Raw genomic sequence first — 15,673 nt, forward strand, 5'->3', positions numbered from 1 at the left:
GGTCAGACAATTGAGTGGAGAAGCTGAAATGAGTCGCTCACTGGGGCTAGGCAGAGACACAGGGGAACACCATGGTCTCTGAGGCAGAAGTGAGGACCAGCAGGCTGTCTGCAGCAGAGGCGCTGTCCTGTTAGGCTGTTTTTCGAATGTGAGTAGAAGGGTGTTTGGGTCTGCCACAGGATGAAATTTAATTCATATTTTGCCTGAGAGATCATTAACATTCTGACTAAACTAACACCTTGACATACTGGGTGATTTTAGGACGAGAAGTCTGCTACAATAGACTCGGCTGCTTTAGTGATGATTATCCATATGGAGGAACTTTGGAAAGACCTCTCAAAGTGTTGCCCTGGTCTCCAACTCTTGTCAACACCCGCTTCCTCCTGTACACTAATGAGAACCCCAACAGTTACCAAGTAAGAGAACAGATTTTATTTAGACGTGTTTTATGCTTCCGTAAGAGAATCCTACAGTGAATGATTTAGAATTTAATGTTTGCCTGGCTCACAGATGTAGAAGAAGAGGACTCTGGGATCAAAGGTGTAGACCCTCAAAGCCCCTGGCTGAGTGCTTTCACATTGCATCACAATATAGTGAAGAGCGTCACGTGGTGGGAAAGTGTGTAGGAAATGAGGAGAGCAGACAGCACTGTCTCCTGAGGAACCCACGCTTGCAGTTACCACCCCACTCTCCTAGTGGAGCAATAACCTCCTCGCGGAGGCAGAGTCCTCGTGACCCGGCCACCCGCTAACAGCCCTCATTCTTAACATCATGTCAGTGATAGCTAAAGTTTTAGCTTTTTTTAGAGGTGACATTAAAACCATGTCAATAATTCCATCCTAACTTCCACACACACACATCCTTCCACACACGACATACCTCTTTCTCTGAAGTAGACCCTAACACATCTCTGCATTTTCTCCAGCCCCAAAGCTCAAAGCCCCATCAACACCAGATGTAGATAAGACCCAAGGCATGATTCATCCTCTGACAAGTCCTTCAGTCTTGAGCCTGTGAGAGTAAAACAAGATGTCTACTTCCAAAATACATTTATGGCACAGGCATAGGACAGACATTTCTGTTCCAAATGGGAGAAACATCCTAGCAAAGAGAGATTATGCACCTCCAAACCAAACAGGAATAGCATTAAACTCAAAAATAACTTTTTGCTTTACAAACAACCTCCAGAACATTCTAGGGTAAGGGCTGGGCCTCCAAACCATACTCACTGCTTTGAGGGCTCAGTCCACACAGCACCTCTCATAGGCTTGAGCCTCATACCTACAGATCTTCTGGGCTGGTGTTAACACGCTGCCAGTTCTGAGTGCTCAGGGACTCCATCAGGCACTGCCCTGGTGGGGGTTCTCTGTGCGCTTCTACCTCATATCACAATCTGTCTTTGTCCCCAGGCTATCCACAAATGTCTCTCACATCCAGATGAAAGTTAATGCCTCTCAGGCCTTGCATTCTGCAAGCCTGAGGAGAACATTACATGTACATCATGTACATAAACAAGATTTACTGAGTGTTTCTTCTAGAGGGGTGGCCTGAGTCACACTTGAACCACAAGTGAGCTACTCTTGTGACCTCTGAGACTTAACACGGCTTATTTCAGCAAGGCCGTGGGTAACGGGCCAAGTCTACCCCTTGCAGAACTCTTGTCCTCCGAGATCTTGGGAATGTCCTGCTCTTTCTCCTATCACCCTAACGAGGCCCCCAAAGTGTAATCATCCTTTGGAAAAGCCGTCACCGAGCACACGCCTGCTCTGCTCTCCTAAAGCCTCCCATTCACTCCTTCAAATGCCTGGGCTGCATATTTTCCCAGTCTCTCTGTTTTGCTTCTCTTCTTGTTATAACTTATACCTTGAAATTAACTCTTCTTCCGTACGCTTATGCAGTGAAAGTATCCATGTAGAAACCTGAATACTTTGCTTCCTTGATATTTCATCTGTCAAATAGTCTATCGCTTTTAAGTTCTGTTTTTTATAAATTCCTAAAACATGAACACAATTCAGCTAAGTTCTTTGTAACTATAAAATGAAGATGGCCTTTTCTCCCATTTACAATGCACTGTTCTCTCTCCATTTCTATTTGATATCTCATGAAAATGACTTTTTTGTCCACACTTCTATCAGCACACTGATCATAACCACTTTAGCAATCTCTAAAAATGTCACATTTTCACCACAGTCATTACCCTCTTTCAGAGTGCTTACCAATACTATCCTGGAGAGTGCTCACTAATACTGCTCCATGTTCCATTCATGATAAAATGGGGTGATTTTGAGTTTGCTTCTCTGTACCAATTACTCTGTACCCTGTACTAGAGCAGCACCCACGTTTTTAGGTGTTTATTATGATCACCCCACTCCTGGGATCAATTTTCTGTCTTAGTCATTTTTGGAGGGGGAAGCAGAGTGGTATAATAGTATCATTAATTTGGCAAATTATAAAACATATACATTCATTTGGATGAAAGCCTGGAGTTTAGGGAGTCCAAAATTCAAGGTGTGATCTGGTGAAAGTCTTCCCATTGCATCACAAAATAGAAGGGAGAGGGAGGGAGGGAAGGAAAGGGGAGGGAGGGAGGGAAGGAAAGGGGAGGGAGGAAGAAAGGGATAGAAAGAGATAGAGAGAGGTGGGGGGAGCTGATGTATCCTTTTATCAGGAGCTCATTCCCACAATAATTAAACAAACCTACAATGATCCCACCAATTCACTTATAAGAGCTATACAGTTACCTCCTAAAGGCCCAGCTATCATCACAATAACCAAGGAACATCACATGTTTTGAAAGGGATATTTACACCATAGTAGAAAATACATATTCAAGGCTTCTGGGGATGCTTAGTCAGATAGTGAAATCTGCATCTTCACAGACTTCCAAGGAAAAGTCTATCTATTTAACTTAAAAGTTATAAACATTTGTAAATGTTCTACTACCTCTAGTATCTTTCCATATTGTTTCATGTTTCCCATTATTATATATAATACATATATAGTACATATATCCCAAGTATATATATTTATGACATATATGTGTGTGAATATAAATACTACACACACACACACACACACACACACACACACACACACACACACACACTCATTATGTGCAGCAAAAAGCCTCACCACCAATATTACAGTGGTTACATAATCTCAAAGCTGCACAGTTTTAGTGTCAACTTTTAGGTGGTTCAGTAGTTTAGCTATAACATGAGAATTCTTATTTCCAAGGCTCTCAAATCCCAATAGTTCCTGCCTATCTATAACCTACTAGAAGAACTTGACCTGAAATACTTTGGCAAACAGGTGATCACTGCAGATGCTTCAAGTATCAGGAACTCCAATTTCAAAACGAGCAGAAAAACCCACTTCGTCATTCACGGATTCACAGACAAGGGGGAAGACAGTTGGCTGTCCAACATCTGCAAGGTGAGGGCGGGTACTCTCTCGAAGGAGGCAGTCGCAGAAGCGGAATGGACCTGCATCTAAGAAGAGTGCTGGTTACCACAACACAGGGGTGCCTCTGAGGCCTGCTGAGCCTGGACTGTCACTGGAGAGGGAGGAGGTGGTGCCAAGGGTGGACAATCAGGACAATGAGGTTGGCCCAGGCAGTGACCATTTGATAATGCATACAGGGACATTTTTGGCTTTAACAGGAGAAGCTGCCACATACATGGTTCCCAGTTGATCACAAAGCCATTTGTTCTCTGTCCTTGAATTTCTGTGTGAAGAGCTAAGGGACTCCATTCACACAAACTTTTTCTTTTAATTTTCACTAGGTGCCCTGAGATCCTCTGCTAGCCATGTCTAGGAATACTTTGAAGGCTTTCATGTCTGCTGTTTTTGTGGATATGATTCTGCTTTCTTTCATTTGTCTTTGGCTCTGTTCCTAGTAATAATGGACACTGAAAGGAGAAAATCAATTGGATAAGTTTCCTTAGCAATGAAGAAATATTGTTGCTGATTCAGTTATTCATAGGTTCCAGTAGACATATGGCAGATGGTGCTTTCCTGTGAAATAACTCCAGTGATGTACAATACAATATGCTGATCCAAAACCAGATTAGACTCCCAGTACGGAAAAGCTTGCTCCAATAGCTTTGCTGTGTCTGCACATACAAGAGATCCTTTTGGGTTTTATTGGGCACCCACTGTGCCCCATGACTTGTAGACACTGAGGACACAGCAATGAGAGAAACAGGCAGTGTCCTTGAGAGCTTTCTAGGAAGACATAGTGGAGTTCTAAGACATGGGGATGCACTAATTAGATAGCTTGCTGTGCCATTTACATTTTTAAAATAAAAAACATCTCTGCATCTGCTGCAGGTGAAATATCAAGAATGCAGTTCCCACGGGGCCATGCCTCAGTCTGGAGTCAGCGTTAGACTTGAGGAAGAATTCTATGTCCATTACCAACTATGTGTTCTGGTCATAACTTTTGGATTTAAAAAGTATGTGCATGATACTGTTCAGGTCAAGGAGTGAATTTACCCAGTCTTTAAATGTGTTAGTGACAAATCCAGGTCCTGGATTATTTACATTCTTGTTTGTTGCCTTTCCTATCAGAACATCTTCCAGGTGGAAAGTGCAAACTGCATCTGTGTGGACTGGAAAGGCGGCTCTCGAACTGGATACACTCAGGCTACACAGAACGTGCAAATCGTAGGTGCAGAAATTGCATATTTGGTTAAGGCCTTTCAGGTAAGTGCTTCCTGATTACTTAAAAACCCACACCCATTGCTTTCTCAACTCTCCTACCAAAGAAAATTATAGATATGAGCACTTCACATTTCAACATATTTTAGCCGACACATAAAAATTGAACATATTTAATGCGTACTGTGCAGTGTTTTCTTGCAATGTATGCTTTGTTGTGTTCAAATCAGGATAAATACATGTGTCTAAGGTGAAGTCATCTGTTATCATTTCTAGGTTTTGAGGTTTATTTACATGTTGTAGTCTACGCTCACCTCACTGTGCAATACTACCCCAGAGGTTCTTACCTGCTTGTTACTTAGAGCTCATTGATCAACAATTTCCCATTTCTCTCCACTTTTATGCTTCCTAGCCTCTCATAATCACAATTCCACCCCTCAGTTTCTACAAGATCGACTTCCTTTTGGTCCACGTGTTGGTGAGATCATCTTGTACGTTTCTTTCTATGCCTGACTTGACATGGGTCTATCCATGTTCTTGCAAATGACAGTGTCACCTCTGTCATGACCAAGTCCTATTCCATTGTGTATACATGCCATGTTTTGTTTATTTGTTTATTTCAATGGATGGACCCTTAGGACGCTTCTGTTTTTTGGCTGTTATGAATAATGCTGCATGAACATTAGGAGTGCAGGTGTCTTTTACCACACTCAGCAGTAGCGTTGTTGAGTCATATGATAATTCTGTTTAACTTTTTGAGAACTCTCTGTGGTACTTTCCACAGTGACCATGCAGTCAGTCTCCCTCAGTACACTGCAGGGTTTTGTTTCTCCACACTCTTGACAGCATGTACTATCTTTGGTCTTTCTCCCACTAGATATTCTTACTAGAATTAGGAGGTAGCTCACCATGGTTTTGATTTGCCTTTTGCTGATGACTGATGATGTTGAACACTCTTTCACATGCCTTTTGGCTGTCTGTATATCTTTTTAGAAATGTCTATTTTGGCATATTTCCCATTCATGAAATCAGATCATTCCCTTTTTGCTATTGAATTATTTGAGCACCTTTTCTGCATTGGATATTATCTTATTATTGATTTTACAGTTCGCAAATATTTTCTCTTATTCTGTGGGTCTCTTCATGGAGAGACTTTTAAAATTGATATAACCCACTTGTCATTTTTGCTTTTATTTTCTGTGATGTGGGACCATGTCAAAAATAGTTCTTGCTCAGACCACTACCCTAAAGCAAGTATGACAATTGATGAAGACACCCTTGTCTTCTACCTAGTTGAGACAATGATGCAAAGCAATCTAGATTTGGGTTCACCTATAAACCTACTTCTTAGAAAGTTGTTTGTTTGTTTGTTTTTATTTAAGAGAGTTTGCAGAAACAGTGTGGAGGTTGTTTCTAGTGAATTTGAACATATTCTATTTGTTCTAGTTTTGTTGGTTATTAGAAATGATAATGTTGTTTTCAAGATTAAGCTAGCTATATTTTTTAAAGAAGCACAAAGATTTGAAGCTAACCTGACTGGATAACTTGAAACAGAAAATGTTAAACTTGAATTTGATTTGACAGTTGCATTTCTAGTTCAATTTTTCCTTCATCTCCTCTGAGTAATACCTCTCATTCCCTGGTTCTCTTTTACCATGATAGAGCAAAGGACAGAATTTTTACTAATAGTAGTCTAATTACATTTCAATTTTTTATTGTGATTGTCTGAAAACTAAAACTAAAATTCTTTGACAGGGCAGAATGTCTAAAATTCCAGTTTAGAAAGGCTCTCTGTATGGACCTGTCTTGAATTCTGCAATAGCTGAAAATCTGCTGGAGAGACTCTTCTGTAGGGCAGCTTTTCTAGACTGAATCTACCCATCTCAGTTCCTTTTTGGCTTCTTAGGCTGAGTCTAGGAATGAAATTAAAGTAAGATAGATTAATGGGAGAAACATCTGTCCTTTTTATTAGTTTTTGCATGTACTTGGAGTCACAAGAGAAAAGATTGAAATAGATGACAAAATAACAAAAAACTTTCATGATTTTTAAACAAAGTGAAAATTTTTGTGAAGAGTGGGATCTTTGGTGTGTAAAATGAATAGAAAAATTGTCTTAATTAAAAAAAAGAAAAAAACACCAAAAAATAAAAATTAAAAAAAAAGAAGTGTCAGAACAAAAGTCTCTCAGACAGGGGTGGAAAATTCCGGGAGGACCAGTGTGGAGAGGAGGAACACTGACAGGAGTGGAGTGATCTCAGCCTCCACACTTCCCCACTGCAGCACGAATCCGGTCCCTGCTGATGAGCGTCATCTCACATTAGTACAAAGAAGACATCTTTCTCACAGGAACATCTACACCATCCCCATGAACCAGGACCTCAGTCAGATGTTTATGTCAAAGAGGTTCTGTGGCAGCAGAGCTCAGTTTTGAGTCCTCAATTTGAAGCTTTATTTCCAGAATATTTTGCTACTAAAGGCCAACTTGGCAGCTCTTTGGAGAGTTGAGTTCAAGGTTATGAAATGAGATTGGCAAAGAAGTGGGGGGGGGCATAGATTGGCACAAAGAGAAAAGAAGGAATTTGAATGTCCCCTCCTACATGTAACTGATCTCTTGGCCCTAAGGCCAGTCAGGTCCATTCAGCAATATAACCCAGCTTCTCTTGGGAAGTGAGGCTACAGGCAGACTCCCATTATTATCGGGTCTCTGTGTGGTGCCAACACAAAGATTGCAAATAAATGGCATTTCCATGGAAACAAAATAAAAATAAAAGCTAATAATAAGAGAAGCATTTAAATTAGTTTCTGAATGTGAAGGGTAGCCAGATGATAAAATTTTTTTAGGTATTAGTTCAAAATATCTCCAATTAAAGCAAGGGTGGGTAGTAGAAACTGGATAGATTTGATTTCTAGCTTATATACCACCCAGCTTCCATTTCCAGGCTTCAAGAAAAACATCCTTTGTTAATTTCCATGATCCCAAGTCAGAAAAGCAGGAGAAAATTGGAACTGTTAGTTTGTAGCTTACAATCAGATATTAGGAGAAATTCCTATTAGAGAATTCAGAATTTAATCTAGTTTAGGGCTGAATAATAAAATCTAAAAACAAACCAAAACATCACCCAAAACTGGGCTAGAATGTAATATCTATCTGTTACAGGCCTTTCATGTAGGATATAATTTCCTTTTCTTGGCAGCCTTCCCTATCTACCAAAGAATTGTAGTGAGACTCATTTGTTGTCAAAACAAAATTAGTCTCATTGTGCTTGGCTTGATTATTTGACAAGTGCACAGGGAACAATGAACGACTCCTTAAACTCTGCTTACTGGAACTTTGTACGTGTGGCTGTGTATTTTGCCTGCATTCTGTCCATGCATCACTTGCACATGAGGTCTCACCACAGGCCAGAAGTGGGTGTTGGACCCCATGGGGCAGGAGGTACAGATGGTTATGGGTCGTTGTGTTTGTCCTGGGTATCTGGAAGGGCAGCCAGTGTTAGCAACCACTGAGCCACCACTTCAGGCCCTTGTAGGAATTTTTTATAAGAAATCTTATATTAGACATTAAAAGCCTTTTAAGACTAGGAAGCCAAGTGAAGTATTCAGTGCTAAAGTGTGCCTAATAAAGTCTTCTCTTCTCAAGGTCTCCACCATAACTTTAAAGTCCTGAGATGTCCAGGACATGGCCTTTGACTCACTATGAGGCTAGAAATACCATCATGGAAATGTGTATTGAAGATGCCTAGCCAGCTTTTACAGGAAGTACTGGGTATTCTGGTAGAATCCATAAACCAACCTCAGTCCTTTCAGGTTGTCTGACCACGTCAGGAAATAAGTATTCTGGTTAAGGCTTTTGTCATATAACTGTTGTTACAAAATGTACCCTGTAACAAAGATAACGGATTCTTAATGAACTTACACAAATAACTATATTACCATAGAAATAAGAATTTCCACAAAATAGTTTCTGAACCATGGAAGGATCAGTGAGCAAAAAAAAAATTAATGTTTTAATTGTTGTTCACATAGTATATTTTACTAAAATTGCTATATGATATAAATAACATTAAAATTTTTCAATTAGAAAAATCAAAACATAAAAAGCATCAGTAATGTTTTCAAAAGAAAGTCATAGTTCATGAGTCCCAGCCCATATAAGTCATTTGGTTTCCTGCTTAGTGTGGAAGTGTAAGTTCCTAGAGTCCATCCACAGCCTCTTTGGAATTTTGGAAATTCTTAAAAAATACAATATGATATTAAGATTTCTCCATAAGCCAATTTTTAAAAGAACTTGTCAGTTTTTTCCCCATGAATTTCCAAAGTCTTCAGAGAAGAATTGGCATCACACAGCAAATGTCTGTAGAAAAATGTACTCAGTTCAAAAGTATGACTGCCAAAGAGACATGGCTTTCCAGGTGTGGGTGTGTGCCCTTTAATTCAGAGGCAGAAGAGAGAGAGACATATACCGAGGGGAGAGACACAGAGGAGAGGGAGAGACACAGAGAGGGAGAGACATGGAGAGGGAGAGACACAGAGGAGAGGGAGAGACACAGAGAGGGAGAGACATGGAGAGGGAGAGACACAGAGGAGAGGGAGAGACACAAAGAGGGGGAGACACAGAGAGAGGGAGAGACACAGAGAGGGATAGACACAGAGGAGAGGGAGAGACACAGAGAGGGATAGACACAGAGGAGAGGGAGAGAGACACAGAGAGACACACACAGAGGAGAGACAGACAGACATGGTGGAGATACAGGCACACACGGAGGAGAGACAGTCAGGCACAGAGAGGAGAGACACAGAGTGGCAGGCGTTTTGATGACCGTCTGATTGCTTCCCTCCCCCACAGTCTGACTTTGGATACTCACCCTCCAATGTTCACCTCATCGGTCACAGTCTGGGTTCCCATGTTGCTGGCGAGGCTGGAAAGAGGTTGAATGGGGCCATTGGACGAATCACAGGTTGGTCACAACAATAAAAGCTACAAAATTAGCCCACATGTGGTCTCTGTGAGACCCAAAAGGAAGGTCGGGAGGGAAATCTGGAGCAGAGTCCTTCCTAGCTTGTCACACTTAGGTGGCCTGACCAGACCTGAGGACTTGGTAATTGACCTTGACTCTTGGGTTACAGTATTCTCTTTAAAATGTATCGTTACTGCATCTAAAGGGAGACTCAAGGACAATGGGAGGCATTGTTCCTTTATTTCCTCCATGCTCAGATTGTCACAAAAGGTGAGGTTCCCACGTAGAATAGATGTCACTAGCAATGGGGTCTAATCCATCTCTAAAATAGATATAGTTACTGGATTCTGTTTCAATATGGATGCGTGATGACCCTGAGCCTTGTCAGCTGCAAAGTCAGGGCTGCGGAGAAGGGAACCACCCTGTCTCTTCTGGCTGCTGCTAACTGTCCTCAAAGGGCCTTTCTGCACATTCTGTCTATTCAGGTAACCACATGAGGAAGACATTGTCCTAGATCTGAGGCATGGACACTACATGGAACAACCAACTTCCTCCTCTGCCTTCCTACTCTATGTGTTGACCCGACAATTCTTTCTCTTTTTAAAGCTTGTATGTATGTGTAGTGTGAGTGTGAGTGTGTGTGTGTGTGTGTGTGTGTGTGTGTGTGTGTGTGAGAGAGAGAGAGAGAGAGAGAGAGAGAGAGAGAGAGAGAGAGAGAGAATCATTCATGTCTGTTAAAAGACAAGATACATTTGGTGTCTTCTCTCCCCTACCCCATAAGACAAGGTTTCATCATGCATCCCTGCTTGGAAATTGCTAAATAGACCAGATTGACGGTGAACACCCAGAGATCTGCCTGCCTCTGTCGCCAGAGTGCTGGGATTAAAGGCATATGCTACCATATTTTTGGAGGCAGGTGATCACCAGTTGGCTATACTGAATGGCCAGTGAGCTCTGAGGATCCTCTTGCCTTCATGGCCCCTGTGCTGGGGTTACAGAGGTGGGGTGCTGCTCCTAGTTTTTATGTGGATATTGGGGATCCTAACTCATGCTTATATGGCAAGAATTTTATCCATTAAACCATCTCCTTGGCCCCTCTCCTTTTTATACACTTGAAAAAGTTAGTTACATTAGATTGATGGGGGTTATTTCAATATTCTATCAATTAATTTGATGAAAAAAGACGTTCTTCCAGAATATTCTTTCCTATTGCTCAGTGAGGAGCTATGACATTCTGGGGTCTTACTCTTTTGTGAGTTTACAGTCTGTTGGGAACACTGAGCCTGGACAGCATTATAGTCCACTGTCTCTTGTGGTCAACCTCTTCTCTGCTGCCAGTGACCAGCATTCTCTCAGGGACTAGACATCCTTAAATAGAAGCAAATTCACTTCCAAACAAATAGAAAACAACCTAGAAACAGCTTCCTCTTCAGAAAGTGGTGGGTGAGGAGGATGTGGTCTCTTTCTCCCATGGGTAATTGGGGATTGCAGCCAGTGTTTGTACTCAGGTCTGGAACTAATGAAGAAAGCTGGATGCACCTAAACACCAACATAATTTACAACACAGCTTATTTGCTCTAGGGCTGGATCCAGCTGAACCTTACTTTCAGAATACACCTGAAGTTGTCCGATTGGACCTCAGTGATGCCCAGTTTGTGGATGTAATTCACACAGATTCTGCCCCTATGATCCCCAACATGGGTGAGTTCTAAAACCTGCCAACCCAGATGTGGGGTACACACTTTGCATTAGTAAGAATGTCTTAAGACATCAATAAGTAACATAAACCTTTCCTTGCTTTTAAAAACTTCTTCAGGATTAGGAATGAGCCAAACTGTGGGTCACTTAGATTTCTTCCCAAATGGAGGAAAAGAAATGCCTGGATGCCAGAAGAATGCTCTCTCTCAGATTGTTGACATGGATGGAATCTGGGAAGGTAACATTATCATGGAGACCAAGATTTTTTTTTACCAGGGAATAGACAGCTCTACTTCATGTTGTTAAACTTGCTGATGCCACACAGCTTCTAATTTTATACAACAGAGGTCTCTAACTACATCCCTTATATATAGACTTCCATAGGGACAAAGGGGCATCAGGGACCTTGAGAAATATAGTTTATCAGTGGACATTTCAAGAACCTAACTCAGGGGACTGGAGTGGCTTAACAGTTAAGGACACATATTGCTCTTGCAGAGGACCTGAGTTCAGTTCCCAGCACCCATGCCACTGACACTCACAACCACCTGTAACTCCAGGTCCAGGGGTATCCATAACTTCTGACCTCCATGCATCTACACACACACACACACACACACACACACACACACACACACACACACACACACACACTTTAAAAGGTAATAAATAAAAAATGCAAACATTTTTTAAAGAACCTAATTCAGGGAACATATTACTAAACTGCATTTATGTCTATACAGACCAATCTTTCTCTTCTCTAGTTACTTTTCCATTTCACTTAACAACATTCATTGTTTTAATCTTAAGCAGTGCTGAACTTCAGATCACATATCGTTTCATGAATACACTTCATAAATGGTTTTATGCTATGATTGTCAGGAGTTCACACCCATTAGAGAAGTCTATCCTATACCCTATATCCTCATCACAGTGGTAGTTTTAGAAAAATAAAATCTATCATTGATATCATGTCTGACTTTACAGGGACTCGTGACTTTGTGGCCTGTAATCATTTAAGAAGCTACAAGTATTACACAGACAGCATTGTCAACCCAACAGGCTTCGCTGGGTTCCCTTGTGCCTCATACAGTGACTTCACTTCAGTAAGTAGCTGCATTTCAATGAGACCTGTGTGGTTCACTATACATGACATCATTCAGTGAATGTTTGTTCTTTCATATTATGACGGGGGATACTCCTTAATACGAAGTATTCAAGGGCTTCAGAGAATTCAGTTTGAAGATGCAATGTCTTGTGTATGTGGCAGGTATAAGCATTTGTCTTAGAAGTAATCCTAAATGAAGGGAAGAACCTGCAGACATCTGAGCTGTGTTGATAGGACATGATGAGCATGGAAAATTATCTTTGACTCCTGACCTTTTAAATTGTGAAGTTGTGGCTGTGTGGAGATTCTGGGAATTCTCACAATAGCTGATATGACTTTGAGTCTTTTTTTGCTTCTTATCTTGACACCGAGGTTAGACTCTTATATGTTCTAGAATATGCTATGCCTGGTTTGCCTGGATGTTTCTTTTAAGATTGACTTTTCTTCCCACACTATTCTTTTCAAATAAATATCTCTAACCTGTGCAATTTAATAAAGAAAGTTTCAAGTGAATACATCAAGGCAGTCAAAATTACCAAGAAGTATGCTCTGATGGTTGAAGAAGAGATTAAAATTCAGCTCTCACTATTTTAACTGAAAAGCTCTAGAAAAAATTAGTCACTCCTTTTTAAAGACATTCCTTCATCTGTATATGCAAATAATAATGGCAATCTAAACATATTTGTGAATAAATGCTAATGAGATTATTTATTTTAATTCCCCTAAAGCAAAAGTGGCAATAATCATTATTTAATAAGTGTTGGTTATTATGAAAAAAATGGAACCTATTCTAATTCACAAGTACAGTAAGACTATACAGTGACTAGAAATATGCTTCTGATACCCAAGAATGGAGAAGAGAGAACAGAAAAAAAGTGAAAGCTTCAGGTGTCACCTGGTTAGTGCGGGGGCAGATTCAATGGCGCAAAGGCCCCTTCGGAGGGCACTGAGCACTTTTATAAAATAGTGTCTTGGTCTCATGAATGTCTCTGCCTTGAACCTACTTCTTTAGCATCTAAGGGGGTGGTACAGGGTCGTATAAGATGAATTGCTAAATAGTCTTATTAATAAAAAAAAACAGAGCCAGATATTGGGGTGAAAACTGAGAGATCAGAGGAATAGGACAAGTCACAGCCAACCTCACCTCACCAACTCCTCAGCCTCCAGAGAGACCTACTTCCCACACCTATATGCCTTTCCAAGCCTGCCCTCTTACTTCCTCTCTCTGCCCATCTACATCACTTCCTGTCAGACCTCGAGACCTTTATGTTTAGTGCTGGGATTAAAGGCATGTGTTACCATGCCTGGCTCTGTTCCCAGTGTGGCCTTGAACTCACAGAGATCCAGATGGATCTCTGCCTCCCAATTGCTATGATTAAAGGCGTGTGCTACCATTGCCTGACTTCTATGTTTAATATAGTGACTGGCTTTTTCCTCTGATCCTCACGTAAGCTTTATTGGGGTGCACAAAGAAAATATCACCACAGGGTCACATCATCCTAGTGGTGACTTGTGTGTGTTCTATATAGACAATGGCTGATAGTATACAGTAGTCCTTTGGTACATGGTCTCTTGGTGACTTTGGGCTCTGAGCCATATCCCTGTCTGTCTTCCTGATGTTACACTCTCAGCAGTTTGAGATGAAGTCTAGCGCCTGCCTACTCTTCTGGCTTCATAAATTCCCTCAGGGGCCATCCATAGAGGCTTAGATGATAGAAAGGGGAAAGGGGGGGGTGGAGGGAAAGAAGAGGGGATATTTGCTGCATATTCAAATAATGATTTGAAGAACATCTACTCCAGGAGACATCAGAGTGGGTCCATTGGAGCATGATTTCAGGGTCCTCCTGGAACTTGAATGAGTCACAAGGTTGTTTATGATGAGAAGATAAATGGGCTTCTCTATCTCACTGGTCTTACACGGACCTACTTTGGCCAAACCCTGGGTCTAATCAGGATGCGCTTCTCAGTAAATAACTTTCTTTCAGTGTGCCAGCAGGTTCCAAGCATGGCTCACAGAACACGTGGTGAAGACCGGGCCACACATGGGGCCACTTCTGTTACCTTTCTTCCAAGTGCATTCAGCCACTTCACAGTGGTTCAGTCTCCCCTAGGCCTGTCAGCCCCATCACCTTGTCTCGATTCAACTCCCCATGAGCCTTTCCTGTGGAGATGCCTTCTGTGGCGGGGGTGGGGGGTGGGGGTGGGGTGGAGGACGGGACAGGGCTGCTTATGTCTCCACAGACTGTTCTCCCGTCTCAATCTCTTTTACCACAAACTCTTGTCCTGGGAGGGGAGGACATTGTCTTCTGTCTTCTTCGGTCACCAGACACCTGGTTAAGCTTTAACGGTTAACTCTATGACTTTTCTCTACATGTCAGGGGGAGCTCTAAGTTGTGAAAGCCATGGGAACTGAGAAAGGACTAAGTTGAGCCTTCCACCCTCCGAGGGGAGTCCAGTGTTCCTATCAGTCACTGATTGTCACCTCCTACTCTTGCTTATGCAGCTTTTTCAAAATAAATTCTACTCTTTGAGGCTATAGCTCCTGCTTACCATGCTCTAAATCTTGAGTTCCACAACCAAGGCTGTAGGTTGTATCTTTTGTACAAACGAATGAATGAATGAATGAATGAATTCTAACAATTCTTTAGACAAATGGATGTCTTAGGGTAAAGAGGCTGAGCTAGAGGAACAAAAGGGAAGATGAATACGTGCAAGTCAGAATGCTTCCATTGTAACAAGATGGTTCACTATTAAGGAAAGAACATCCTCATTCATTGTTTGCTTTCCCTAGGACAAGTGCTTTCCATGCCCGAGTGGAGGGTGCCCACAGATGGGTCATTACGCTGACAGATATTCTGGGAAAACAAGTAGAGTGGGCCAGATATTTTACCTAAACACTGGTGATGCCAGTAATTTTGCTCGTAAGTTTATATTTTATTTACCTTATATTCCAAGTACAAGATATTTTCTCATGTTCATTGATAATGTATGAAATTGATTTCTGTGTGGAAGCTTTAAACACGGCTCCACACTGTGTAAGATGCCCAGTGCCACACAAAGCAATGATGTGGTCTGAGTAGCAGGGCAGAGCAAGCCACCTGGGATACTCATGAAATGAAAACAAACTTCTACACATTTTATCGTGAAGCAGGATTCAGCAGACTTCCTCTGCTCCACCCTCTTGTATTCAGTCATAAGTTTTGTTGAACAGAATTTTGAGATTTTGTAACAAAAGAAAGTGATCTCT

At 41.5% G+C, this 15,673-nt stretch overlaps 1 protein-coding gene across 12 annotated transcripts in view; it reads left to right on the top strand.

The window, feature by feature from the left end:
• The window catches only part of LOC102908767 (pancreatic triacylglycerol lipase-like), a 29,748-nt gene that overhangs the window by 8,939 nt on the left and 5,136 nt on the right, over window positions 1–15,673 (top strand). For all 12 annotated transcript variants that reach the window (XM_042266255.2, XM_076563398.1, XM_076563400.1 and 9 more), the window contains 8 exons: window positions 262–416; window positions 3,313–3,435; window positions 4,573–4,707; window positions 9,509–9,620; window positions 11,202–11,321; window positions 11,437–11,556; window positions 12,306–12,424; window positions 15,218–15,347. In XM_042266255.2, the coding sequence (XP_042122189.1) occupies window positions 262–416; window positions 3,313–3,435; window positions 4,573–4,707; window positions 9,509–9,620; window positions 11,202–11,321; window positions 11,437–11,556; window positions 12,306–12,424; window positions 15,218–15,347 (1,014 nt within the window). The remainder of the gene's footprint in view (window positions 1–261; window positions 417–3,312; window positions 3,436–4,572; window positions 4,708–9,508; window positions 9,621–11,201; window positions 11,322–11,436; window positions 11,557–12,305; window positions 12,425–15,217; window positions 15,348–15,673) is intronic.

This window comes from Peromyscus maniculatus, chromosome 1 (assembly GCF_049852395.1).
Source record: "Peromyscus maniculatus bairdii isolate BWxNUB_F1_BW_parent chromosome 1, HU_Pman_BW_mat_3.1, whole genome shotgun sequence".
Lineage (NCBI taxonomy): Eukaryota > Metazoa > Chordata > Mammalia > Rodentia > Cricetidae > Peromyscus > Peromyscus maniculatus.